The following is a 26,815-nucleotide window of genomic DNA, read 5'->3' on the forward strand; positions in this document are numbered from 1 at the left end:
TCTGTGATCACGCCCCAATATCTTAGATATTTCAAGAGTGCTGCATCCCTGTGAAAGACTTTTTACAATTTTTGACTTTTCAGAGTCAGTTAAATCTCTTTTTTGGCCCATTTTTCCAGAGGAGAACATTCTGCCTAATAATTATGCACACCTTGATATAGGGTGTTGATCTCCTTAGGCCACACCCTCCCTCGTTACACTAAAACACATCACCTGATATGCATTAAGTCCAATAAGCGTTCAAGTTTATACTGCTTGGATTTGGAAATTATGGATAAAATGATGATATGGTCAAAATACTCACTTGCCTAATAATTGTGCACACAGTGTATTAGCTGAAATTCTCTGTCACTTTCCCTGGCTGATTTGATCTCTTTAATTTCTTTATTTTATTATTTGACCTTTGCCCAGTAATCCAGAAACTGTAGGTCACTCAGGCTCAAAGTACTGTATCTACTGCAAGTGACAGAAAAGTGCATCAAAATTTACCAATGACTGGTGAATCGCCCTGGCATAATTAATTTGTTGCTTAAACTAAAACAAAGAAACTGTTTGAATCAAGTAAAGTATCATAGTGTGCAGGATTATATTGTATTTTTTCTCTCTCGTCAGTATTTACTGCACTACCTGTTGTCTGTGAAGTCGCTGGTGAACCGCCATGCCTGGTCTCGAACCCCCATTGCTGAGACTTCCTGGGCATTGCTTAGAGACTGTTACCATGGAGCCATGTGCATCCGCCACACACCCCAGCACATCGCCATAGCAATGCTGTACCTGGCTCTAAACAGCTATGGAGTGGAGCTGCCCGTCGGGGACAAAGAGTGGTGGCAGGTGTGTGTTCTCTGCAGAGTGCTAATAATCACAGGCTGAAGAGAGAGAATTAAGTAAACATGCATGTGAACAAGCCAGGTGGCAGCTGCCACGGCAGGAGGTTGAAGTCAGTGTGAGACTATCCTAAAGGTTAATGCCACTGATTGCTGCTAGATGCTCATTCTAAAAATCCTGGCTGTGATTGACTGCCATTCAAGAGTCTCTCTAGAACAAAGTCATTCATTCTTCCAGGAGACAGTATGGTCTCAGTCTGTTAATTCCAGCCTTCTAATATGTATTCTGGTGGTAGGTTTGGAACAATAACTGGTCCATTCATAATATTTAAAGGATATAGAAAGCGTTGATGTACACTGATCAGCCTTAACATTATGACCACCTGCCCAATACTGTGCACATAGGAGTTAATGTGGCAGTTGGTTGGCACTCAAGTCACTCTGAGACTCACAGTGCAGCTTGTCTTAATCAGTTGGCTTCTATAGTTGTACTGTCAGAAAGAGCACAGATTTCTCTATTATTTAGTGTTAAAAATATGTAAAAGGAGTGAAAATTGGTCGTGAGGACAAGTTAGCGATATGTTTTTGGTGTTACAGGCATGTATTGGTGAGTTTTATGGAGATGGATAAAACCAGGTTATGATGCTTTAAGGATGTTTAGATGCTCTTTTGTCTTAGAACATGGGAAGTAAACCCTGGGAACATGCTGCATTTTTTTCCAGAAAGACTAATAAAAGATGATGAATGAGAAATTGCACATAGCTGTAGGAACTAGTGCAGCAGAGGCTACCCCAGAGGTGACACTGTGACTTCGGCTCAGTGTCATTCTTGTTTTTACAGCTTGTCTATTGCCCTCAAGTGACCACAGAATCATTTAATGCAGGCTTTATTGATTGGCCTTTCTTAATGCTTGCATGTGCAGACAGCATCGCTGTTAAAGCCTAAAACTACTTTGTAACTTAACCCTAGTGGTATCTGGCTATGCAGAGAATTCAGAGTGTATTTGCCAGCTTATAAAGGCACAGCAATAGTGTGTCTTTCCAGAAACAGTGTCGCTGTGACTCTGGACGATGAACAGTCCTCACTGTCACAGTTTTCACTCTGAGATGCAGAATGTGTCATTGTTGGGTTCCTTTCTCACATTTAGTGGAATTTAAAGCATGTGCAGTGTTGAGATCATCCTTAAGGGTACGTTTACAGTATGACTGACACAAACAGTAGTTCGGTCCTCTGCTTTTTGGCTCATGCCAGCAGCAACCCTGCAGCTTCGTACCATTGTGCCCTTTAACTGTCCAGCTCCGGCCAGTCTTCAGAACAGAAGAGTCAAGAATTATTTTAATAGTTACAGTTACAGTTTTCCACTGTCAAACATTTTTTTTGTCATAAGTCACTATATCCAAATGCAGATGACAAAAATGATTTATTGTTTTCTGCTTCACTTCTCAAGGCAATAAAGTCTAGGTCATTTGAAGTGGTGTGTGGATCTTTGATGTCCACTGTTTATCGAGGCCAGGCATGGAGCTGAAGTGTGTGTGTGTGTGTGTGTGTGTGTGTGTGTAGGTGCTGTGTGAGCACGTGACCAAAGCAGACATCGATGCTGTGATCTCAGACCTTCTTCAGCTCTACGACATGGAGGCCAAGTGTATCTGAAGGACACGCCCACAGACCTCCTCATGGGAGACACAGGAGAGTTGTTTTGTCTGTGTATGTTTACTTGTGCTTGTTTCTGTGGGGCATGAATTTGTGTACCTGCACAGCCGTTATTCCCTGCATGTAAATGTTGGGGTTCAGGTGCACCTATGTACTTGCATCCCCGTGTGTGTGTGTATAAGAAAGAGAGAGAGCACTTTGTACTGGCCCAGTCAGGCTGTGAGCTGTGACAGAAACACACCTGCATTACTGCTTCCAGTCAGCATGGGGAGACATTTCTTGCTTTTTGGTCTCAGCCCTGGGATATGTCATCAGCACCAAGTTTCTCAGAAACACCTCAGCCATCAGCAGCAGTAATCTTCATCACAGTACACACATAACAGGCTTGAACAACAGATACCGCTGTATGGATTCGATGGGGGAAATCTAAAGTTTACCACACAGGTGTTATAAATAATTCAATCAGTGATTCCAAGGAATCAATGAAGATACATGCTGATGTCAATTAGATATTTATTATTAAATGGTATTATCCTAACATGCATCTGCATCAGGATAACACTAGACTACTGCTAAATATATAGTTGAGGATAAGGCTTAATTGTCTAATTAGAATCCAGTGCAACTTGCTGCATAAAATCTACACATTAACAAGGAAAATGGGATGTTCTGTGCAGGATCTCAGTACTTATCCTTAATCTTTAAGATGCATGAAATAACTTATCTTAACATTGCATGTTATTATGTAAAAGGTACAGTAACTAGTGAATACATCTGCTTAAAAACCTCTACACATCAGAAGTGATAGATGAAGCCTTTCCCTGCGTTGTGTTGTCACTTCCAGAGATATTTTCATGAATGAGAATATGTGGGCCAGGATCTTTTGTATGCTTTAGACTTCTGTTTCTGCTGTTAAAATTACATAGATTTAATTTGGACTGTTGTGTTGTTCAAAGTGAGCTCTGCAGATGCTAACCTGTCTGTCCTGTTTCAGTGATGTGTCCGGTGGTATTCACAATGTTGTTTGCCCCAGTGGATCCCATGACAAGACCAAAACCAACAACACGTTGACAGTACTTATTACTTACTTATTGTGTGTGTGTGTGTGTGTGTGTGTGTGTGTGTGTGTGTCAAAGCCTGTTGTATCTTATTCCTCTGAGCCATAGAGTTGCTGTGTTGTCTTAAAACTTTTTAAAGCATATGACTGAGCCAGGGCGGCACGGTGACACAGAGTTTAGTGCTGTCGCCTCATAGCAAGACGGTTCTGGGTTTGTACACAGGCTGACCTGGGGCCTTTCTGTGTGACGTCTGCATGTGCATCTCCCTGTGCCTGCGTGGGTCCTCTCTAGGTACTCCAGCTTCCTCCCACAGTCCAAAGACATGCAGCTTAGGTTGATTGGTGACTCTAAATTGCCTGTAGGAGTGATTGTGATTGTGTGTGGTTGTTTGTCTACGTGACAGCCCTGTGATAGACTGGCGACTTGTCCAGGGTGGACCCCTCCTCTCACCCAATGTCAGCTGGGATTGGCTCCAGGCCTCGCCTTTTTAAAAACTGAAACTATATATTAGTATATCATTTTAAAAGACTTCCAGTGGGTCTCAGGGCTGAATGACAGACTGGAAAATTCTGAAGGTACTTTGTTGGTAAATATTTCACAAAGTCACAAATAAGATCTTTTGCTGCTAAAACACAATGTTACTCAGTAGCTAATCCTTCTCTCTTCTTTAGGCAAAAAGGAAGGCCGTTTGTTTGTTGTAATCACCAAATATTCTTTACACATTATTTATCACAAAGTCCAGTAGGACAAGCTTGGACTAATGATATTAGAAGAAATAATAAAAGCAAAGGTGAAACATTTGTTTACAGTCAAGTTTTTACAGCTGTTGTTTAAATATAAAGTGGCTAATTCTGTATCAGGTTTCATGAGGTCACTGCAGATGTCCTAGAGCAGCACAGTAACTAAGAGCAGAGGGATACCATAGGGTTGTTCATGAGCATGCACCGATAAAGCTGTAGTGTTGACTGTGATCTTCCTTTGTGTCGAAGGGTATGTTTACTTGGTCCTGTTGTATCAAACTCAGTAAGTGGGATGATAAATACACATTACAAATGCTGTGAGTTGGAAATACCCACTGAACCATTAACCTGTGGTTAAATGGTCTTTTGAGTTTGCTGCATATTAAAATATAACATTTGAAAACAAAGCAGTATCCAAGGAGTTTGAACAGATGTGAGGATCTTTCATGGTCTTGAAAACTAGTCCCACAGAGGATTTTTTTTTTTAATACACAAACTTGTCTGTGTTTCTTTTTTTTATGTGAGTAATGATGTTGAGGTCAGAAGTTTACATCCACCTTAGCCAAATACATTTAAACTAAGCTTTTCATGACTCCTGGCATTTAATCCTATAAACACTCTGTCTTAGCTCAGTTAGCATCACTACTTTATTTTAAGAATGTGAAATGTCAGAATAATAGTAGATAAAAAGATTTATTTCAGCTTGTATTTCTTTCGTAACATTCCCAGTGGGTCAGACATTTACATACACTCGGTGAGTATTTGGTAGCCTTGCCTTTAAATGTGTTAACTGGTCAAACATTTCAGGATGCCTTCCACAAGCTTTTCACAGTACGTTGCTGGAGTTTTAGCTCATTCCTCCTGACAGAACTGGTGGAACTGTCAGGTTTGGAGGCCTCCTTGCTTACACACACTCTTAAAATTTTTGTATGTATGGAGGTCAGGGCTTTGTCACAGCCACTCCAGTACTTGGACTTTGTTGTCCTTAAACCATTTTGCTACAACATTGGAAGTCTGCTTGGGGTCATTGTCCATTCGGAGCCAATCTTTAACTTCCTGGCTGATGTCTTGAGTTGCTGCTCCAATATGTCCACATCATCTTCCTTCCTCATGATGTCATCTATTTTGCGAAATGCCACAGCCCTCCTGCAGCACAGCACCCCATAACATGATGCTGTTGAGGTAGATGCACCTCCTGTTGACTCAGATGATGTCAAATAGCCAATCAGAAGCTTCTAAAGCCATGACATCATTTTCTGGAATTTTCCAAGCTGTTTAAAGGCACAGTCAACTGGGTGTATGTAAACGTTTGACCCACTGGAATTGTGATACAATGAATTATCAGTGAAATACAGTATCAAATCAAATTTTATTTGTATAGTGTCAAATCATAACAAAAGTCATCTCAGGACACTTTACAAAGTAAGGTCTAGACCTTACTGTTATCAATATTATTACATAGGGTAAACCCAACAAATCCCCTTGAGCAAGCACTTGGCGACAGTGGGGAGGAAAAACTCCCTTTAACGGAAGAAACCTCCAACAGACCCTGACTCTTGGTGGGCGGCCTTCTGCCTCAACCGGTTGGGGTGAGTGGATAGAGGAGAGAAAAGAAAAGTAACAAGGCACAAGAAATACAACAACAAACAATCAAACACTGGTCAGGTTGATGTGGCCGGTGACTGCTCATCAGAAACATAGAGCTCCAGAGCCAGGGCTACCTGCAGAAAGGTACAGGGAGAGAGAGAGGACACACTACGGGAGAGAGGAGACACAAAGTTAGTAATGTGTAATGGTGGCATATAGAAGCATAGGGAGAGAGCCTGCACTCTGAGAGCAAAGTGCTCTGCTCGGATGATAAGGCTCTACGAGGTCTTTAAGATACGATGGAGCCTTGTCATTAAGGGCTTTGTATGTTAGGAGAAGGTTTTTAAATTCTATTCTGAATTTTACAGGGAGCCAGTGGAGAGAAGCTAATATGGGAGAGATATGATCTCTCTTGCTCGTTCCTGTCAGTCCTCTGGCTGCAGCATTTTGGATTAACTGGAGGCTTTTTAGGGAATTATTGGGACATCCTGATAGTAAAGAGTTACAGTAGTCCAGCCTGGAAGTAACAAATGCATGGACCAGTTTTTCAGCATCACTTTGGGACAGGATGCTCCTGATTTTTGCAATATTGCGCAGGTGAAAGAAGGCAGATCTAGAGACTTGGATTTTGTGTGATTTAAAGGACATATTCTGATCAAAGATGACTCCAAGGTTCCTCACAGTAGTACTGGAGGCAAGAGCTATGTCATCTAAAGTAACTATATGATTAGACAGCAGATTTCTAAGGTTTTCAGGCCCAAGCACAATAACTTCAGTTTTGTCAGAGTTTAGAAGTAAGAAGGTGCAGGTCATGCAGGCCTTTATGTCTTTAAGACATGCTTGAAGTTTGACCAGCTGACCTGATTCATTTGGCTTCATAGATAAATATAACTGAGTATCATCTGCATAGCAATGGAAATTTATGTTGTGCTTCCTGATAATATTGGCTAAAGGGAGCATGTATAAAGTGAAGAGAATTGGACCTAACACAGAGCCCTGTGGAACACCGTGACTAACTTCAGTTTGTGTAGAACATTCGTCATTAACATGAACAAATTGAAATCTTTCTGATAAATAAGATTTGAACCAACTTAGTGCAGTTCCTTTAATCCCAATAACATGTTCTGTAAACAACAGTTGGAAAAATTACTTGTCATGCATAAAGTACATGTCCTCACCGACTTGCCAAAATGAGAGTTTGTGAACATGACATCTGTGGGGTGGTAAAAAAAAAAAATCAGTTTTAATAACATCAATTTAAATGTATGTAAACTTCTGAAATCAACTGTAAATATACAGTACATATATATACTCTGTGTACATTATGTATGCTTTTTCTTATGGTCAATCTGTGTGCACCTTACATAGATACAAAACAAATACACTGGTCAAAAACACAGTGGTGGTATTGCTGTTTTCTGAGATTATAGTGTGGACGCCCAGACAGCCCAGAGGTACTGGCTCTGTGACACCACTGGCCCGAGTGGAGCGTAAAAAACAAATGAGTCTTAGGGTGACTTGAACACTTTGCCCTGATTTTCTTAATGATGAGAATGTTTATGGGACTGTGAAGAAACCAAGATATAACCCTACCAGCTACATAAAAACTAACAGCTGTTTGACTTTATTTCATCTGTCTGCTCAGATACTGCAAATACTGTTAAATGTTGCTTTAATTTATTTTGCTTTACTGTACAAAGCTTCTCACACTGGGTGTCTTTAGGAGAAGCGCTGTGGTTTACTTACCTTTTTGTATTTATCTTATATAATCGGGTCCGTCTGTCTCAAATGTGTGTGTGTGTGTGTGTGTGTGTGTGTGTGTGTGTGTGAGAGAGAGAGACCAGAATAAAGAAGTCACATAATCAACACTGACACGTCTGAGTTTCTCTCTCTGTCTTTTCTTTTCTCTCTTCTTGCTCTCCTTATGTATTCTGCTTCTCTTCATGAGACAAGAGACATACAGTAGCATGCATCCCAGTAGCATCACATCATATAATATCACTCATCCTGACACAATTTCTCCCTTCTCGTTCGTCACTATCTTCCCAGAAAATCTGGTGGTTTTTCATTTGCTCCTTCCCCATCACATTTCTCGCCTCTCCCAGATTCCTTGTCCTCCTTTCAATCCTTTCCTCCTCACCCTCTTCCCTGTCTTCCTCCATATGTTCCCCTCTCCTGCTCTGTGTCTCCTCCCTTGTCCTTATCTCTCCTCCTCCCTCCCTAATGTTATATTAATAATGGAGAAGGTGCATGTTCAGCCAGACTCCATGAATTAACCATAAGATGGGAAGGAGTACAGAGGGAAGCAGTTGGAGGAGGAGTAAGAGAAAAGTGACTGACATGGACAGAGGAGAGGTGGAAGGGAGCAAGGAGAGGGCAATGAAGGGGTGAGGAGAGAAAGGAGAGGTGAAGACGGGAAGTGAGGGAGAGGAGCTTATCATTGCCTTTGATAGCTCTCCTCTGCGCTGTATAATTCTGATCTGCTTACACATCACTTCAGTCTTTACTGTGGGATTGAGGGGAAGTCAGAAGGTCACACACATGACCAGCTGGTTGTGTACGTCTCCATGTGTGTGTGTGTTAATACTGAAATGTCACTTTGGGATGGTAATGTTACATCAGGTCTGCAGTCTATGAGCTGAGTGCCCTTGAAATGATAAAAGCTCTGCAGCCTTCAGCCTCCGACCTATTATACATCAACTGAGCAACGCTAAATACTCTGAATGCCTAATGCATAGATGGTAGATTTAATAGAGCAAGTCTGTGTGTGTGCATGCTCTAAGTATTGCAGGGTGGAGCAAAAAGAGTGGCCTGCATGATTCATCATCCCAGTAAACAGTGAGATGAAAAGATGGATGGAGTCAGCAGCAGACAGACACCCGTCAAACCATCAGTCAAAAGTCTATCAAGACCTTTCAAGGTGCCCCCTTTCTGACCAGTAGCATTAATACAAACACACACTGTTAGAGTTGACATTGGAAGTGTTAAAACATGGTTTCAAATATCAAGCATTTCCCTTTAACAATAGCTATTATGTGCAGTAAGCCAGCCTCCAAAAGGCTGACAAAGACACCTTTAATTATTACTTATTAAGAGTTTAAAACTCAGTGAGGATGAGTCTATACCAGTGCTAGTGGCTCTTTGAGGCTGCACGTGGTACAGCCGTCCTTTGAGCTAAATGTCAGCATGCTAATATATACGTAGATGTTTTAGAGATATAATGTTCACTTTCTTATTTAAGTGTGTTAGTATACCAACAGCTGCTAATCAATAACAAACATACAGCTGAGGCTGATGGGAGTGCCATCAGTTATGCATGCATTTGATCATGAACTAAAGCATCAAACAGATTTAAAATTGGGAGCTTATGATGGTGCTAGACTAAAAGTTGAGGGATCACCAAAGTGGTTTCCAGTTCATCCTGAAGAGCATGAATGTCTGTATCAAATTAAATGGCAATCCATCAAATAGTTATCAAGGTATTTCCTTCAAAACCACAAATGTCAACGTTGTGGTGGCACTAGAAGAAAAATCTGGGTATCACCAAAATCAGTTCAATTCATCCAATAGCTTTTGAGATACAGTATTACAGTCTACACAAAGCCATTAAGTTAAAACTCAGTCCTGATGAAGCAGATCTGCTTCATCTGTGTGAGTGTGGTTTGATCAGATTTGATTGACCGTAGGCTGTCAACAATCCCACAACTATCACCACAGCTTAATTTAAGTGCTGGTTCCTTTTTCTTCCATGTCCAACCTTCTTCTAACTGAAGCCATTTATAGAAATTGCTCATGTAAAATAAGTAAAGTGGTTCTTACTGTATTTTGGCACAAAACTTGGGAACCCATCACTCATAGAAAGAGGCAACTGGGAAAATATGTTTTTAAGGCCAGAAATGGAAAACAACTGCTAATCCTGGGTTCTAGAAAGCCTGTATTCTTTTAAACAAAAATATTGGTTAACTAAAACCAACTGGAAGTGTTAACAAAATAAATAATTGAAAGCATGTGATAATAGAACATATTTGGACCTCCGCTTTTTTTCAGGCTTTAATGGGTTGTAGATTTAATTTTAAGTAACAAAATACCATTTCTGCACTCAATAGCCCATAAGGTTCTCTAATTCAATGTGTTGCTAATATAACAGTGTTACTTAGCTAATATCAAGTGATTTTTTTAAATTGATGTTGCTGATTGCTATCAATCATTTGAGTGTGAAAGCAGTTTGTGTTAGCCCTGTATTAAACACTAGTTAAAAGTTTTTTAAGGAACCGGGTCCCTTCATCTAGCACAGGATGACTTGGCCATTAATTGGGCAAAACTCCTGTTATTAGAAGATTACATGTATATCCAGATGAGGTGTAGAAAGTAGATGTGTTTTTTGCCTTAAGGAGATGGTGTGTAACAGTTAAAAATAAAATTCACAACAACCCAACAAGATGTGAATGTGTGCCTTCATTGATGGACAAATGTGTGGCCCAGCTCCCTGCAGTGTGGAAGATCTATTAATAAGTTCATCTGATTCATCTATAAATACATTTCTCCTTTTTCTTCTCACACTGGCTCGCTGCATAACAAGCTTTGACAGAAGCCGTGTGTGTGTGTGGGGGGGTCTCATATGTGTGTGTTTTAGTGGGGGCTGCACTGAACATCTTTGGTCTTCAGCACTAGGATGTGCTAGCTGTTAGCACAGTGGTCAGTGTTTTGAGCCTCTGTTTGATTGTACAGACCAGATGGGGGAAGGGTCAACGTTGGGTTTATTGCCCCAGTCTCAGGAGCTGTGGACCAGCCAAATGCTTCCCAAAGTGGGGGACTCAATTCTCCAGTGCTCCTTTTAAAGGGCTCCACTGTGTCCCTATAGGCTAGTAAATGCAATGGGGGTTTTTAACTTTATTTCATAGAGTTTATTGTCAACCAGTTCAGCAATGATGACATTTAGTATGTGGCACTTTGTCCCCTACTGCAGACACAGCACAGCCATATGAACTGCTTTTGCTGCTTCCAGAAATGTAAAACATCTCCTGCGCCCCAGAGGACATTTCCCAGAACCAGACACTGAATGTTTAGAGCAGCAAAGGGAAAAGCTCTCATAAACTGGGTACATGTTGCATCACAAATGTGTGCATCAATCAAGGAAAGGAGCAAAACACACAATTATATAAATGTTGCATGCATGAAAGTGCAATGTGGCTAAGTACATTTACTCATGAACTGAACTCAAGTATGATTTTGAGGTATTGGTACTTAAGAATTTTTATTTTATGCTTTTGTAAAATATTGCATGTTTTAATCCATTGCATGTATTTGACAGATATAGTTATTAGGTACTTTTTAGATGAACATTTTACATAGAAACATATAATAGGCTTATTAATTAGATGAAACCATTTGGGGCCTCTGTTCACGTTTCAAATGTCTGTGTTGCTAGCAGCTCAACCGAAGAGATTTATCATCTCTAAACATATAAAATAGCTGTCAGAGCTCCAAAGATGTAAATGTATCCATTATTTTACAAAACAAACAAACAAACAAACAAAAATTAGAGAACAGTATTAAAAAATGAATAGAACATTGAGTAGTACTTTGGGCCCCATCATGTCAGCACAGAGACTGTATAGCTCCTTTTCCACCGCCTAGTATAGGCTTGGTTTGACTTGACTCACCTTATTTGTTTTTCCATCAGTCAAATGTTGGGGATAGTACTGTACCTGGTACCTGGTACTATTTTTGGAATCACCTCTGTTGAGGTTCCAAGCAAGCAGAGGCGATACCAAATGGTGACATATAAATGCAGACTAGCGATTGGCCAGTGAAAACACACCATCAACGTGTGAGATGTGTGAGAGAACAAAGAAAGCGCAGTTTTTAAAAGCAATGTTATTTAACACTAACCGCTATTTTACTGTAGTTACTGTACTAACTAAAAACAGCCACATATTGAGAATCAAGAACAGCATACCTTTCATGTCCTCCACTGTTACTGTGTTGGTTGCAAATGACATCATGGCAGTGTAATGCAGTGTTGCTATGACAACCAGCTACACTGAGATGGGACTATCTGCAGTGGAAAACCAAGCACCCGGTATCAAAAGAGAGTAGAGTTGTGTCAAGTCGTGCTGAGCCGGTACCAGGCAATGGAAAGGGGGCTTAAGAGTACCGCTCCTGTCAAAGTGAGGTGTGAAGAGAAGAATTATGGCCTCTGATGTCACACTTCTTACTCTAAGTCCCGCCTACTTTTAATACCTCACTTCCATCTAGATCAAAAGCTGGTCAACTTTTATGGAGTATAATTACATACTTCACACAAATTCACATCTACATATTAGAATTTCACATCAAAACATTTTAATATAGGTTTCAACAGCATTAATGGATTTTATTAGGGGTTCCCATGGTGGAATAGGACTGACCAACACCCCCACAGACTAGGCTAATTACATCAAAGGGTTTTGATCAAACAGCTTTAGTAGATGGCAATGTAAAAATGAATAATTTATATTACAGGTAAAAATGAATTTCTACATCTAATTTAGAATCCCCACCTTTAACTAAACAACATACAGCTGTTTAAAATCTAACACATCCCTTTTCTTTTCAGAAACAGTACGTTAATGGGCATGCAGAGTTTAACAAAAGACAAAAACTTACTGGCATGTCCTTCAAAGTAAAACAGATTAAATCCATCAGATAGCATAAAATATATTCCAACAAAATCTGGCAGTGTTTACCAGTGTCTCTTTACCGGGACCTTTAGTGCTACACCTGACATGCATGTAGGTCTCCAGCCAGTCCTACGCTCAGCGGTAGCCCTGAGGACCCCTTGGTGATCATGAGCTCTGTCCCCAGGGTCCTGTGTCTCAATGGTGGCAGGGTCTCGTGCCCCCACCCACTCCTCCTTGGGCCTTTGTGTTTGTAAGACCTCATTGACCTGTGGTGTAAAATTCACAAGCTACTCAGCAGTAATTCAAATGAAATGCATATAAACTAGCTCAAACTAGCTCCCCCTTTACCAGCTGCGACATTAAATGTGATGTACACAATAATGCATCAGTAGTTCAGTAGTTATAATACAACAATATGATATATGGGATGTGAAATGTGCCATTTTGCATAATGAGCACTTTTACTTTTAGTACTTTAAGTATGTTTTGATGCTAATATTTTTGTACTTATACTTAAGTAACATTTAGAATGCAGGACTTTTACTTGTAACAGAATATGTTACACTGTTGTAGTGCTACTTTTACTTAAGTAAAGGATCTGAGTACTTCTTCCACCACAGCATTTACCCATCTTTTCATCAATTTAGTTCCTGTTTGGTGTCCCTCCAGTTACCTTGTGAGTTTTAAAAGCAGATCAAAGCACCACATCTAGTCCCTCTAGTCCGTTGTTCCAGGCATCCAACAAGTGTTTGCTTGATGTGTGCTTTTTATCCCGATACTTTGCTGAATTAGACAAATCTCCATGGTGACTGAGGCAGCAGAAAGCAGGTGAAGGGCCCATGAAGATGCATTAGAATCTTACTGTGTGGAGGGGATACATCTTAGTAGTAAGCTAAACTGTGCATCGAGTCTGTTTCAAGGGTCAACACAGGGCGCACTGGTCCAGTCTGCACTTGTCTTTAGTCCACTGAGCATCTAAATTTGACTGGCATATGCAAGTGAATCACAGGTTAATGACCATGTATATAAAAATTTAAAGGCTCAGTGAAGAAGAAAACTACTTTGAAAGATAAGAAGGTTTTTTTCAGTTCCAGCAACACTTTTGTTTTTGGTAAACATTTAATAATAAGTAAAATACATATTTTACACAACAATAGATCCTGAATAACTCGAGCACAATAAAGCAGATAACATTGAATTACTGTGTCTGGCAGCATTTCTAAAACAGTGATAATGGGCCCTAATCTATTAAAAAACAGAAAGAAAGAAACATGCGCTGCGGTGTGTGTGATGTCCTCACTACGCAGAAGAGAGGTGGGGGTGACGTATAGAGCACCCCTCCCTCACTTGGTTCCTTTCGCGGATGCTGCGACCGAGCTCCTCTGCGCGCGGGCTGTCGAAGCGGCTCGACCCCCTCCTCCTCCTCCCCCAAAGATGTCGCATGAGCTTCTCCTCTCTCCCCTGCGTTTCTTTTCTTTTCTTTTTCTTTCAGAGCTCTTAACAGTTAACCGAATCCGATGAAAACAGCAGTTCTCACCGCTGCGAACAGCTCTCACCAAGGCGCACGGACTAACCCCCTCCCCACTACCGAGGTGTTTATTAAACCGTCAACCCGGCGCATCCTCTCTCTCCCTCTCTGACTCTCTCTCTCTCCTCCACCGCCGCAGAACTCCGCCGACCAACCGTCAGGTGACAGCGCGGAGCGGAATATTCATCAGCACCGTCGTCGTGTTTCATCCCTCCACTCCTTCGGGCTCCAGGCAACCGGAACTACCGCAGCCCCGGTGTCCGCTGTATCCTCTCATCCGGTTTGGGACATTCTCCGTTTCACGCACACACAGATTAACGGGGATTCTGCCTCCCCGCCCGCGCGCTGGTGCTGATGTCCTTGAGCTCGGCCTGCACGGTGAGTCGGTGAGTCCGTGCGTGCACGCGCACATGACTGCTATTTACCCCGGGCGCTCGAGCGCCGTTTTTATTAGGGGAGCAATGTTGCTCGCGCTGATTGATTAAAGCATGTGGGGAGGTTTTAACGGACTTTGAGGACGCAAACCGTGGCCTGATGTGGAATTTCTCATCGCAGGCCTTACACAGCTTTAATAATAGCCCATACAGTAGGACATACCATAATACTCTGGCAAACAGCGTTATGACATTATGAAGGAGTATGCATGTGCACACGTAAATGTGGGAGCGCGTGCGTGTGGGGAGCTACATATCCTATCTGTCCTATGTCAGCTGGTGAGGGGCTGCAGTCCCGCTTTTCGCCGAACAGCATGTTCTTCCGCTTGCCTCTTGGTTTTCCCGGGCGCCCCTGTGTGCCAGGCTATAGGCTATTGAGCATGAACTGCGTTTGTCGCACCTGCAGCGCTGAGCTGCGGGGATGTCGGTTATATCTAGCCCTAATCTCTGGCCGGAGGAACCTGCACTAGAATCCCAGCGCAGGGTGGGGGTGAGGTGGGCAGAGAGGGCCGGCGGTGGCCGCCGGTAACCTTGTAGTGGGACACAGGGAGGCCAGAGGAGTGGCGCATCACAGACTCCACACTCTCCTTGCATGTTTATTAAGCCTACAGTGTAGTCTCTCAGCTTTAGTCAGGGCTTCTGTTGTTGCCATGTATGTGCAGGGGAAGAGGATGAGCAGAGGGATGAAGCTCAGACATGTCTGAAGGTGACCAGCAAAGGTCGTTTTGTGTGGGAAACACACTGTTGCATGGGGACATTCGTCCAGGAGTGCAGTCTTCCTGGCAATTGCCTGCTGAATTAAGCGTGTGTGTGTGTGTGTGTGTGTGGGGGGGGCTCAGTGGAATGGACACTGCTATTGTGTGAGTGTGTATCTGGACAAATGTATGAGATCTAAGAGAGAGAGACATCATTAGAGTGGACATTGATCAGTCTTAACTACGACTTACTTTTCCCCCACACATGCTCCTTTGTCAAACTTTGATCCTCAGCATCACTGACATCATCAAGCTGCTTTACTGTGCTCTACAGTAATGCAGATATTTGCACCCTGTTGGTGGACCATCTTTAATGGCTCCAGCCACTGACTGTGTTGAATTCTAAGTGTGCTTTTCCCACTGGGCATTACAGAAGTGTGTGATTGGCACCAAGCCAGTGACGGCAGCCCAGATACAAGGGCCCTGCCAGAGGTGACCCTTTAGATGCCTGTCAGAAAGTAGAACTGCAGCTGCGCAGGTGTAGGCGGAGAGACCAAATACTGACAAGTGCACACATGTGGCATGCGCTCACCCAGCCTGACAATTATGTGCACAAGCGGTACAGACAGTAACGCACGAGTACACACATACTTGTTCAGTGACATGCTCAGGTTTGTGTGTATGCCTGGACTACCCCATCCAAAACACACATGTACACACTCAGCCATAAAGCATACACAGCTCTGCTGGCCTAGAATCAAATCTCGTGAGGACATTCTCTCATGTGTCTTCCCCCTTCTGTACCCTTCTCCACACTCTTGCTGCTGCGATAAAGAGAAAGCACCCGAAGGTAAAGAGTGGCCACTTTCTTCAGTCAAATTGCTCCGACCTTCTGCAGGATGGTGTGTGGAAAAGCAGGGCTAGCATTCAGAATAAATGGGCAGGCTGCTGACGATTGTGGTAACCTTTTGTCTGACTCTTTTCATGTTCAAACATATTTTCAGCCCGGACAGCACCACGCAGTCTCTCTCTCACTCACTCATTTTGAAAGCACCGTGACACATTTGTGTGTGTGTGTGTCATGACAGTGTCATGTAAGTGATGGCTCCGGGCATGAGTGTTACTTTCTTTGTGTGTTTACTCTACATTGGTGATGCTTTCATCCTGTGGCTAAAGTGGCCTATTGTGTGTGTGCGTGTGTGTGCCTAAGAGCTAGGAATGTCTATCAGCCACTTTGTCAGTTTTAGTAATGCAGGCTTGCAGATGCACACATGTGTAGTGTACCCATCAAAGCTCTGAAACAAACAGAAAGACATAGCCAGAGTGAGCTGTCGTAGTTGGAAGACTGGACAGCAAAGCTTTAGTGTTATAAAATCAGACAGAACCCTTGAGTAAGAGACTGGCTGGGAAGAAAATGCACAACTGGCTGAGTAAATAAATGATTGCAGTAGCGGGAAGCACATATAGAGGGGAGAACAGCAAAATGAGGGAGTCAGAAGAGCAGGAAAAGAGGAAGGTGAAATAATACCAAGCAATGAGACAAGACAAGACATAAAAAACATAGATACAAAAAACAGGTGGAAGAGCTGGCACATAAGAAAAGATGGAGAGTGAGAGGAAGCTTCAAAGGCAGAGCAGGGTGACTCAGTCAAACTGAGGCTGTCAGTCAGGATAGAGGCATGGCAGGGCATAGAGGAACAAGAGAGAAAGAAGATACAAGAAGCAGAGGGAGTTTGCTGTTCCAAAAATAACGGATCACTATATATACTAGTATATTTTGCAGGCTTGATATGTACCGACTCCAGGAAATAGCCATATGTTGCTCGCAGAAGTCCGACACTGACAAAGGCTTTCACATTCTCCTGCCTACTCGCCTTTTATATGATGCCACCCTAACTACCAGCTAAATAAATGAAAGCATTTTTCTTACATTAGTGTTATAAAATTAGACAGAATCCTTGAGTAAGGGACCAGCTAATAATGTTAAAAACACATTCAAGTGCTGTGTGACAAAGTTTAGCTTTAAGCAGTGCAGCAGGAGACACACGTTTTAACTAGTAACTTGCACACATACCAGGTAAAACTAAGAATCGTACTTCCCGGTACTAGTTGAGGGAGAGTGAAGAGTGGAGAGAAGGGAGGAGAAAAGGAGTTAATGATTAGCTTTAGTTCTGTTTTTTCATGCTCATCCTTATGTAAAATACCTTGATAGGGAAACCAGAAGATGTTGTGTTGTGTGTGATGCTATGAATATTTAGTTACAGCCGGAGCTAATTACTCATGTAGGATGAAGCTTCTTCTCAGTCACTGTGGCTGAAGAAAGCACGTTGCTGCTTTGAGTGCTGTCAGATTTATTTTAATTAAATCAGTTCCAGAAATGGATTGAAATGTTAATTCACTGAATATGATATTGTTTTTCACTGAAATTAACAGGAGCAGCTCACTTCAGGAAATGTCCCTCTTTCAGGTCTCACAAGCTTCTTACTAGACCGAACAGAATATGAAATAATTGCACCTTCGAGGCATGTGGATGTGTCCAGGCATGATGTTTTTTGTCAAAGGGGATGTGCTGGATGTATCTGGTTTAGACTAATATTACAGAAGTTCACCCAAGTGAACAGGATGATAAGAATCTTTATTTTTCTTATCAGCAAATATCAAGACCAAAACCAACAATAAGTGTATATCCAAGGCCTGATACATCTTATCCTTTTGTGCCATAGAAAAATACATCAACAAGCCACACATACCAGCCTTCTGCTCCAAATACACTACAACATCAAGTGTGTGTTGTTCCACAGATGAAAATGGTCCTTCACAAAGGCATTGTTTCCTCCTGTTTGAGTGATGGTTGTTAAAAACTGCAGTGCCAAGCCGTTTAATGGAATTACTGAGCCTCTTAAAAAAATGAAACTATACATTTGTGAGGTGTTTCTAAAGATTGATGTCCTGAGTTGGAACCAGAGGGCTTGAGACTGAGAGCCACAGGCAGGGTAGGGAGGCCTGAAAGTACCGAGACACGTGCCACCCACATAGTTGGCTTTGGTCTGTTCCTGGGTTTTTGATAATAAGAACTATGTAAAGTATTGTCACCCTGCAGCAGTTTTCTCAGGGAAGGTGGTGATGAGAGTGTCCAGTAGTCCATATCTTCTGAATACCACCATGTGTATAATTAATTCTCATTGGATGAAAGCAGAAGCAGCATTCAGAAGACTGTTTTATTTGCAGAAATATAATGATTCCAACCTTAATCCAAGACTTTCCAGATTTTGAGAATATGAAGCTGCTATAATAACTGCTTTTATACTAACAATGGATCAAATGTGATAATGTGAAACATGCTGTTTATCACCAACTCTGCATTTCCTCTGACCTCTTTAGAGCATTTGAGCATCTTTTAAACCAGTATTTTGCTTTTATGCCCCACCATTTGTTTTGGTTCTGTCTCTCTCTGCTCTTGTCAGTATGCTACTGACTCATCACCAAACAGTTGGTGAACATGGCAGAACATTGTCTTAGACCTTGCCGTGAATATTGGACTTCCATTTGTCAGGTGGCTAAAAACACAACTCCAAGTGAACTCAGTGCTTGGTGTCAGCTGGATGTGTAACCAGGCCACTGTTTCCAAACATTAGCCATTGTATAAGGTCATAATATCGTATGTAAGTGTTGTGTTTAAGGCTTTTTGTCCTATCCTCAAACAGCCAAACAAATCTATGAACGTACATAGTACAAAGTGAGACAAAGGTGTTTTCGTAATTAAATGTATGGTAAAGAGATTCAAATGCAACACTGGGGCTACAGTTGCACTAGTAATGATTTTACACTTTCAGATAGGTACAGTGCCTTGCGAAAGTATTCGGCCCCCTTGAACTTTGCGACCTTTTGCCACATTTCAGGCTTCAAACATAAAGATATAAAACTGTAATTTTTTGTGAAGAATCAACAACAAGTGGGACACAATCATGAAGTAGAACGAAATTTATTGGATATTTCAAACGTTTTTAACAAATAAAAAACTGAAAAATTGGCCGTGCAAAATTATTCAGCCCCTTTACTTTCAGTGCAGCAAACTCTCTCCAGAAGTTCAGTGAGGATCTCTGAATGATCCAATGTTGACCTAAATGACTAATGATGATAAATAGAATCCACCTGTGTGGAATCAAGTCTCCATATAAATGCACCTGCACTGTGATAGTCTCAGAGGTCCGTTTAAAGCGCAGAGAGCATCATGAAGAACAAAGAACACACCAGGCAGGTCCGAGATACTGTTGTGGAGAAGTTTAAAGCCGGATTTGGATACAAAAAGATTTCCCAAGCTTTAAACATCCCAAGGAGCACTGGGCAAGCGATAATATTGAAATGGAAGAAGTTTCAGACCACTGCAAATTTACCAAGACCTGGCCGTCCCTCTAAACTTTCAGCTCATACAAGGAGAAGACTGATCAGAGATGCAGCCAAGAGGCCCAGGATCACTCTGGATGAACTGCAGAGATCTACAGCTGAGGTGGGAGACTCTGTCCATAGGACAACAATCAGTCGTATACTGCACAAATCTGGCCTTTATGGAAGAGTGGCAAGAAGAAAGCCATTTCTTAAAGATATCCATAAAAAGTGTCGTTTAAAGTTTGCCACAAGCCACCTGGGAGACACACCAAACGTGGAAGAAGGTGCTCTGGTCAGATGAAACCAAAATCGAACTTTTTGGCAACAATGCAAAACGTTATGTTTGGCGTAAAAGCAACACAGCTCATCACCCTGAACACACCATCCCCACTGTCAAACATGGTGGTGGCAGCATCATGGTTTGGGCCTGCTTTTCTTCAGCAGGGACAGGGAAGATGGTTAAAATTGATGGGAAGATGGATGGAGCCAAATACAGGACCATTCTGGAAGGAAACCTGATGGAGTCTGCAAAAGACCTGAGACTGGGACGGAGATTTGTCTTCCAACAAGACAATGATCCAAAACATAAAGCAAAATCTACAATGGAATGGTTCACAAATAAACATATCCAGGTGTTAGAATGGCCAAGTCAAAGTCCAGACCTGAATCCAATCAAGAATCTGTGGAAAGAACTGAAAACTGCTGTTCACAAACGCTCTCCATCCAACCTCACTGAGCTCGAGCTGTTTTGCAAGGAGGAATGGGCAAAAATTTCAGTCTCTCGATGTGCAAAACTGATAGACATACCCCAAGCGACTTACAGCTGTAATCGCAGCAAAAGGTGGCGCTACAAAGTATTAACTTAAGGGGGCTGAATAATTTTGCACGCCCAATTTTTCAGTTTTTTATTTGTTAAAAAAGTTTGAAATATCCAATAAATTTCGTTCCACTTCATGGTTGTGTCCCACTTGTTGTTGATTCTTCACAAAAAATTACAGTTTTATATCTTTATGTTTGAAGCCTGAAATGTGGCAAAAGGTCGCAAAGTTCAAGGGGGCCGAATACTTTCGCAAGGCACTGTATATCATGTTTGTACCCATTTTCTGACATGAATGTCAAGTCATACTTTGATATGTATTTAGATGAAAACTGATGAATTAAAGTTAGATTTTTAGCCACTGAATCAAAGATACAGTACTAGTTTCCCAGCTGAGTTCAACCAAGCGAGTCTCGTCTCTGCCTCAGAAATGATTTGATGTAATGATATTGAGTGAGATCAATAGAACAGAGTGGTAATGTTTTATCTCTCTCTTGCACTCTCTCAGGTCCTGGTGGTGCAGCAGTAGCTACCTCTGAACTGGATCCACTTCCTGTCTCTGATTCATCAGCCGGCTTTGCCTTGCTCACCCCTCTCTCCACCCGTCCATCATTCCTCCGTCCCTGACTGTAAGCGCATCAGCCTGTCCATCCATCCATCCGTCCATCCATGGACTGGCCACGAGCCTGGAGGGAGGGGGGCAGAAACGAGGAAAGAGCGGAGTCGTAGAAGAGATGAAGGAAATGAAAGCTGGATTCATTCAGATGTCACACTTCTGAAGTGCCCCTGCTCACTGCCCTTCATCCCCCTCACCCTCCTCCTGTTATGGAGAATTAAAGGAGCAGTGGGAGGCTAGGCCACCATAGCAAGGAGAAAAAAAATAACCAACGCCCCTTGATTGACCTTAATAAAATTAAAAGGGTTCAGGCTTCATTTTAATTACACATTTTACAGTAGGATATCGAGGCAGAAAAAGAATCTGACTGTTGAGCACATGAACACCCCTCCACCCACCAAACAAAAGGGGTACTGAGTCAAGGACAGGCTACGGAGCAAAAGGAGGGCCCAACAGAAAAACACCCGTACTGACATGTCCACAACAGCCACGATGGGTGAAATGGCAAACAGTGCAGTGGAGTTTTATCCTAAAGGGACTCGAGGCGGAGGAGGAAGGGCAGATGGCAGTCATGCAGGGGAAGACTTTGGGGTCACGCTGAAGGAGCTCAGGGAGCTGATGGAGCTCCGAGGGGCTGAAGCCCTGCAGAAGATCCAGGACAGCTACGGAGACGCAGAGGGCCTCTGCCAGAGACTACAGTCCAGCACCACTGATGGTGAGCAGGCACTGCTGGATTAAAAGCTAGTGAGGAGGGTGGATGGAATGATAGATGGATGAATGATGGAGGAGTACATATGAGTGTAGGGATGGATGACACTGTATTGGTGGCTGGAGTCGAACATACACTCCTCTGCATGAGTGGTGTTGCTGCAAACTGCAAATCATGATTTCTACATCATCATTGTTTGACTCAAATAAATGGAGGTGATTACATGCGCTCACTAGTCATTCTCTAACTGACACACTGACAAAAATCATTTTATATTCTGAATGCATTATTAATACACAAGAGGACAGAATAAAAAAAACACAGCAACGTCACTGCAGTACAACGTCAGAGGTGGACACATGGAGAGCAAGGGTGGATAAGCTGATTGATGGTTAGATGAGGGGACTGTGCATTGTGAATCAATGCACAAACAAATAAATAAAAATAACTAGGTCTGAGATGTTTGGCCCAGTCTTTGATTGACTGAAGATTAATAAGCAAAATATTGATATTTGATTAATCAAGTCACATAAATGGTAAAAATGTAGAGATTTTTGCTTTTCTCAGTATTTTTTATTAATGTAAATTGGATTTCTTTAGATTTTATGCCATTTGTTGGACAAAACAAGACATGTGTCTCTATTCTCTGATCATTTTTAGACCATCAATTGCAAATACATTGATCTACAGAAATCAGTAGTGCTAATAATTTTTATCAATCAATCAATCTGATCATTTCAAATGACTGATTAATTGATTAATTGCATTCCCTAGCCCCTCTCCTTAACCTTAACCATCACAGCTAAATGTCTAACCCCTACTCTTAGCTAACCCTGACCTGAATCTAATTCCAACCTGCAGTCATGGAAGAAGCACTCAGAACCTTTACTCAAGTAAGAGTAGCAATACCACAGTGTTAAAACACTCAATTACAAATAAAATGAATTTATTCACTATATTACTTAATTTAAAGTACAAAAGTATGTGCAGCAATTTATACTTAAAGTACCATAAATTTATGCAGAACGGCACATTTCATAATAATGTATATCATATCATTGGATTATAATAACACGCTGGTAAAGGTGAAGCCAACTATATTACATACTAATTTGAATTACTGCTGGGCAGCTTGTGAATTTCCCACCAGGGATTAATAATAATAATATTTTATAGTTATACTGTATCTTGTTTTATTCATCTGATTCTGAAACATAACTAAAGTTATTAGATACATGTAGTACAGTAAAATTACAATATTTGCCTCTGAAATGTAGTGAAATAAGAAGTCGCAGAAAATCAAAATACTCACGTACAGATACCTCAAAGTGTATAGCACTTGAGTAAATGTACTTAGTTACTTTCCACCATTGCTAACCCAAACCCTAAAACCAAATCTTGACCCTCGAACAGCCCTTCGAAGTTGTGACAACCAGCCAGAATGTCTTCACAATGAAATACATGTGCGCGCACACACACAAGATACCAAGTTAATATGACTGTACCAGTCAGATTCCTAATGAATACTAAAGGTCAGATTTCGGGTGTCTGTGCCTTTAGTGTGTGTGTTTGCAGGGATGTGGTACCACACTATGCCCACTCCTTCAACTAGTTTGTAACCTAGCAACACAACAACAGAGAGAAGATGGCTGGGAAAATCTGTAACATGACGGAGAATTGTGAGAGGGAGATCGTGAGGAAGAGAGATGGGTGAATGAAGCAAGGAGAGTGTGTTCAAATGTAAGCATAGTCTATGGGGGGGGGTATGAGAGAGAGAGTTGGGGAAACAGTGTGAGAGTTGGTGGGGGTTGAGTTACAGTAAGTCTGTGTTGAGTGTTGCTAATTTGATACTGAGAGCTGATCAGGACTCAGAGCAGCACATCCTGACAAACTAAGCACACGAACACACACACCTACACACACGTTGGTCTTCCTGTATAGTTGGAAGGATACATTGACATAAAGCATTCCCTAGCCCCTTATCCTAATCTAATGTCACATCACAAATAAATGTCTAACCCCAGCCCTTTCTCTAAACTAACCTAAACCTAATTCTAACCATAACACCATATTGTCACCGTCAAACAGCCCTCTGAAGGTGTGAAAAATTTATTTCTCATTTAACCTTACTAACGTATGGTCTATCTACTTAGGGGCAACCTCACTTTTGCAGGAACACTGACCACATTCATACAGTTACACATTCGCACCTGGAAACTGCCCAATACAACCATGATTGTTTGGTAACGTTCCCAAGCACGATTGCCATCCCCTAACCACCCTGACCTGTTGGCCACTGAGCAGCTCCACTGGAGTGGGCTGGGGTTAAGGGCCTTGCCCATGCGCTCCTACGGTGTTCCCCATAGTGTGAGTGTGTTAACAGGTTTCAGTCCTCATGATGTAAGTAATACAAAGGCACACACACACACACACACACACACACACACACACACACACAGAGTCATATACTGTATTTGCAGTTGTCCCTACAAAGCAGAGTTGGCAAACAACACACACAAACACTGCTCTCCACGCTTGGACGGGCTTCCTATGCGCTGTGCTGACTTTCACAAATTACATATGGTGTCATCTGGTTTGCCAAAGTGCAAACGCAGATGAAGAAACATGTTTCCCACCTTGTAGAAATCTCACGTCATTACTCCAGACTCTGTCTACCCAAGCTTGTGACTGATCATTCAAAACTCGCAGCCGTTTGAAAGCACAACAAAAGCTGCTGCCTCTGCTTATTACAATGACAATAAAGCTGATCCTTGAGTAGGAACATGAATTGGCAGATCAGTTGGGAAAATGTGGGTATAGATGTGCATATTTTGCAACACTTCTACACAAATAGACAGAGTGTGACACGCACACTAGGGTAAACATACCACAGGCGTATACATTATGATGCAGTTGATGCTGAGCATTATCTGTAATGTGATACAACGTGCAGGGTGGGGGTTAAACCAATACAGAATGGGATCTCTCTCTGTCTCATACACAAACACAGATATGGACACCCCAGCACTGCAGTATGAGCCCATTACATCCACAATGAAGAGAGAGAAAGGAGGAGGAGAACAATGAAAGGGAATGAGGGAATGAAAGAAAGCGTGTGTGTGTGTGTGTGTGGTAATGGGGGGATAAAGGGTGAGGAGGGAAAGCTAGAACAGCTTGCCGCATTGTCAAGGACATATGAAGGGGAGATTGAGAGAGGGAGAAAAAGAGGAGGAGAACCAACAAGAGAGGCTACGGAAGAGGATGAAGAGGAAGGGAAGAATGGAGGGATGGATGAGTGGCTGAGAAAAGGAGGGAGGGAGGGTGGACTAATGAAAGGAGGATACAGCTCACTGCGATTACTCAGCATAAGATCACCTGTTTCTCCCTCTCCCTGTCTCTCTCTGTCTCGCCTCGGCCTGAACCCTGTTGAACGTCATATTGCTACACAATTCTTCGGCAGTGCTGGGAGTTACATATGACTCCCTGCAGCAAGCACATTGGACAAGGATGCATCCAAAAGAACACGCACTCACATTCAGGCAGACGGGTACAAAGATAGTCAGCAACCTTGGCCAACCACAGAAAATAACTGCAAATTGCTGTTGCCCCGACAGCCAATCAAAAAAGAAAGAAAGAAAAAAAAAAAGCTCTGCTCCAAGCCTACTCCACCGAAAGAATGACATCACCTGTTGCTGGGCGGAAACCTGTTAGAGGCAGGAAGTCCTGAACTTGATATCCTGGTCACCATGGAAACTGAATCACCTAGGGATGAGGTTGAAGAGGAGAGGGGGGTGAGGATGGAGATGAGAGAGAAAAGTAAATTTGGATTTAGCTGGCAAATTCATAGAGCTGACTTAGTTTTGTGTGTTTTAAGTTTTTTGACTGCATCGAGAAAGTTTGTCTGGTAGATTTAGCTTTTTTTTTGGGACAGATTTTGCATGTGTGTATCTAATACTGTATTTATGCTTATAACAGCACACAGAGTTTTGTTTTCATCACTACTGGCTAGTAAGTTCCACTTTCTGTGAAGAAATTTGCTAACAATTTGATCTTTATTGTTTTTCCTCCTTTTCTTTCTGTCTTAACCTCCCTCGCTGTCACTCAGGTCTCAGTGGGGACCCGGCAGACCTGGAGCACCGGCACCAAACATTCGGCCAAAATATTATCCCCCCAAAGAAGTCCAAGACTTTCCTGGAGCTGGTGTGGGAGGCCTTACAGGATGTCACACTCATCATTTTGGAGGCCGCTGCCATTATCTCCCTCGGCCTCTCTTTCTACCACCCTCCTGGAAAGGAAAGCGAATGTGAGGAGGATTTTTTCTGGGAGGTGGGGGTGGGGGTGTTTCAGGTGTGAATTGGATGTAAAAAAATTCAAGATGAGAGCTGGAGAGAAATAGAAGGAGACCGACACAGGGAGGTGAGGAAGGAGATGAATCATCATCAGCATGCAGTATCACCCTGTAACCAGTATCCAGGTTAAAGAGGAGCACAGGAATGAGTGTAGAGGAAGCAAAGGTTGTAGCAAGAGGAGAAAGGAAGACATTTAGGATGCTGAAAAAGATTCCATACTCTTTATAGAACAAGATGAGAGCTAAAGAAAAGGGAGGAGGATGAAACAGATGAGTTTATTCTTATAGTGCTCAACATTGTGGTTGTTAGAACCCATAGACTGTCACTGTGTTGCTGTGACACGAGCTGCAGATAAAGGGCAGGAAGTGAGTTTCTCCTTAGGCAGTGCTACCACAAGTTCTCAAAATTTTTATGGTTTGTGTTGTTTACAGAGAAGCTTTCATTGACTGTTAAAAGTAATTGTTGATAAGGGGGAAAATAGAAGAATTCAGAATCAGATTTATTTATTAGCGCCTCCAGACGGGAGGAGTTCAAACTGTTTGTGTCCAGGATGTGAGAGGTCTGCAGAAATCTTCTCTGCCCTGCAGTCCTGGCTTGCTTGGGAGTACAGTGGGGGGGACTCTTCCTGAAGTCCACTATCATCTCCACGGTTTTGAGCATGTTCAGCTCCAGGTGATCTGACCAAAAAACACTGACAAAAATTGGGAGAGGCACTGTGGTATTGAATGTTTGTTACTCGGTCAAGCATCAAGACAATAAA

At 42.2% G+C, this 26,815-nt stretch overlaps 2 protein-coding genes across 10 annotated transcripts in view; both read left to right on the forward strand.

Moving 5' to 3' along the window:
• Window positions 1-3,831, forward strand: part of ccnq (cyclin Q) — a 7,150-nt gene extending 3,319 nt beyond the window's left edge. For all 4 annotated transcript variants that reach the window (XM_020617225.1, XM_020617224.1, XM_020617223.1 and 1 more), the window contains exons 5-6: window positions 613-831; window positions 2,385-3,831. In XM_020617225.1, the coding sequence (XP_020472881.1) occupies window positions 613-831; window positions 2,385-2,474 (309 nt within the window). In that variant the 3' untranslated portion in view covers window positions 2,475-3,831. The remainder of the gene's footprint in view (window positions 1-612; window positions 832-2,384) is intronic.
• A 9,837-nt stretch (window positions 3,832-13,668) lies between these two features.
• atp2b3b (ATPase plasma membrane Ca2+ transporting 3b) overlaps window positions 13,669-26,815 on the forward strand; it is a 58,097-nt gene continuing 44,950 nt past the window's right edge. For 3 of the 6 annotated variants that reach the window (XM_020617198.1, XM_020617200.1, XM_020617202.1), the window contains exons 1-3: window positions 13,669-14,427; window positions 20,890-21,712; window positions 25,812-26,009. In XM_020617198.1, coding sequence (XP_020472854.1) covers window positions 21,472-21,712; window positions 25,812-26,009 — 439 coding nt within the window. In that variant the 5' untranslated portion in view covers window positions 13,669-14,427; window positions 20,890-21,471. Of the gene's footprint in view, window positions 14,436-20,889; window positions 21,713-25,811; window positions 26,010-26,815 lie in introns of all 6 variants that reach the window. The other 3 variants (XM_020617199.1, XM_020617203.1, XM_020617201.1) reach the window with 3 other exon arrangements.

The sequence above is a fragment of the Monopterus albus genome, unplaced genomic scaffold, assembly GCF_001952655.1.
Source record: "Monopterus albus unplaced genomic scaffold, M_albus_1.0 scaffold187.1, whole genome shotgun sequence".
NCBI lineage: Eukaryota > Metazoa > Chordata > Actinopteri > Synbranchiformes > Synbranchidae > Monopterus > Monopterus albus.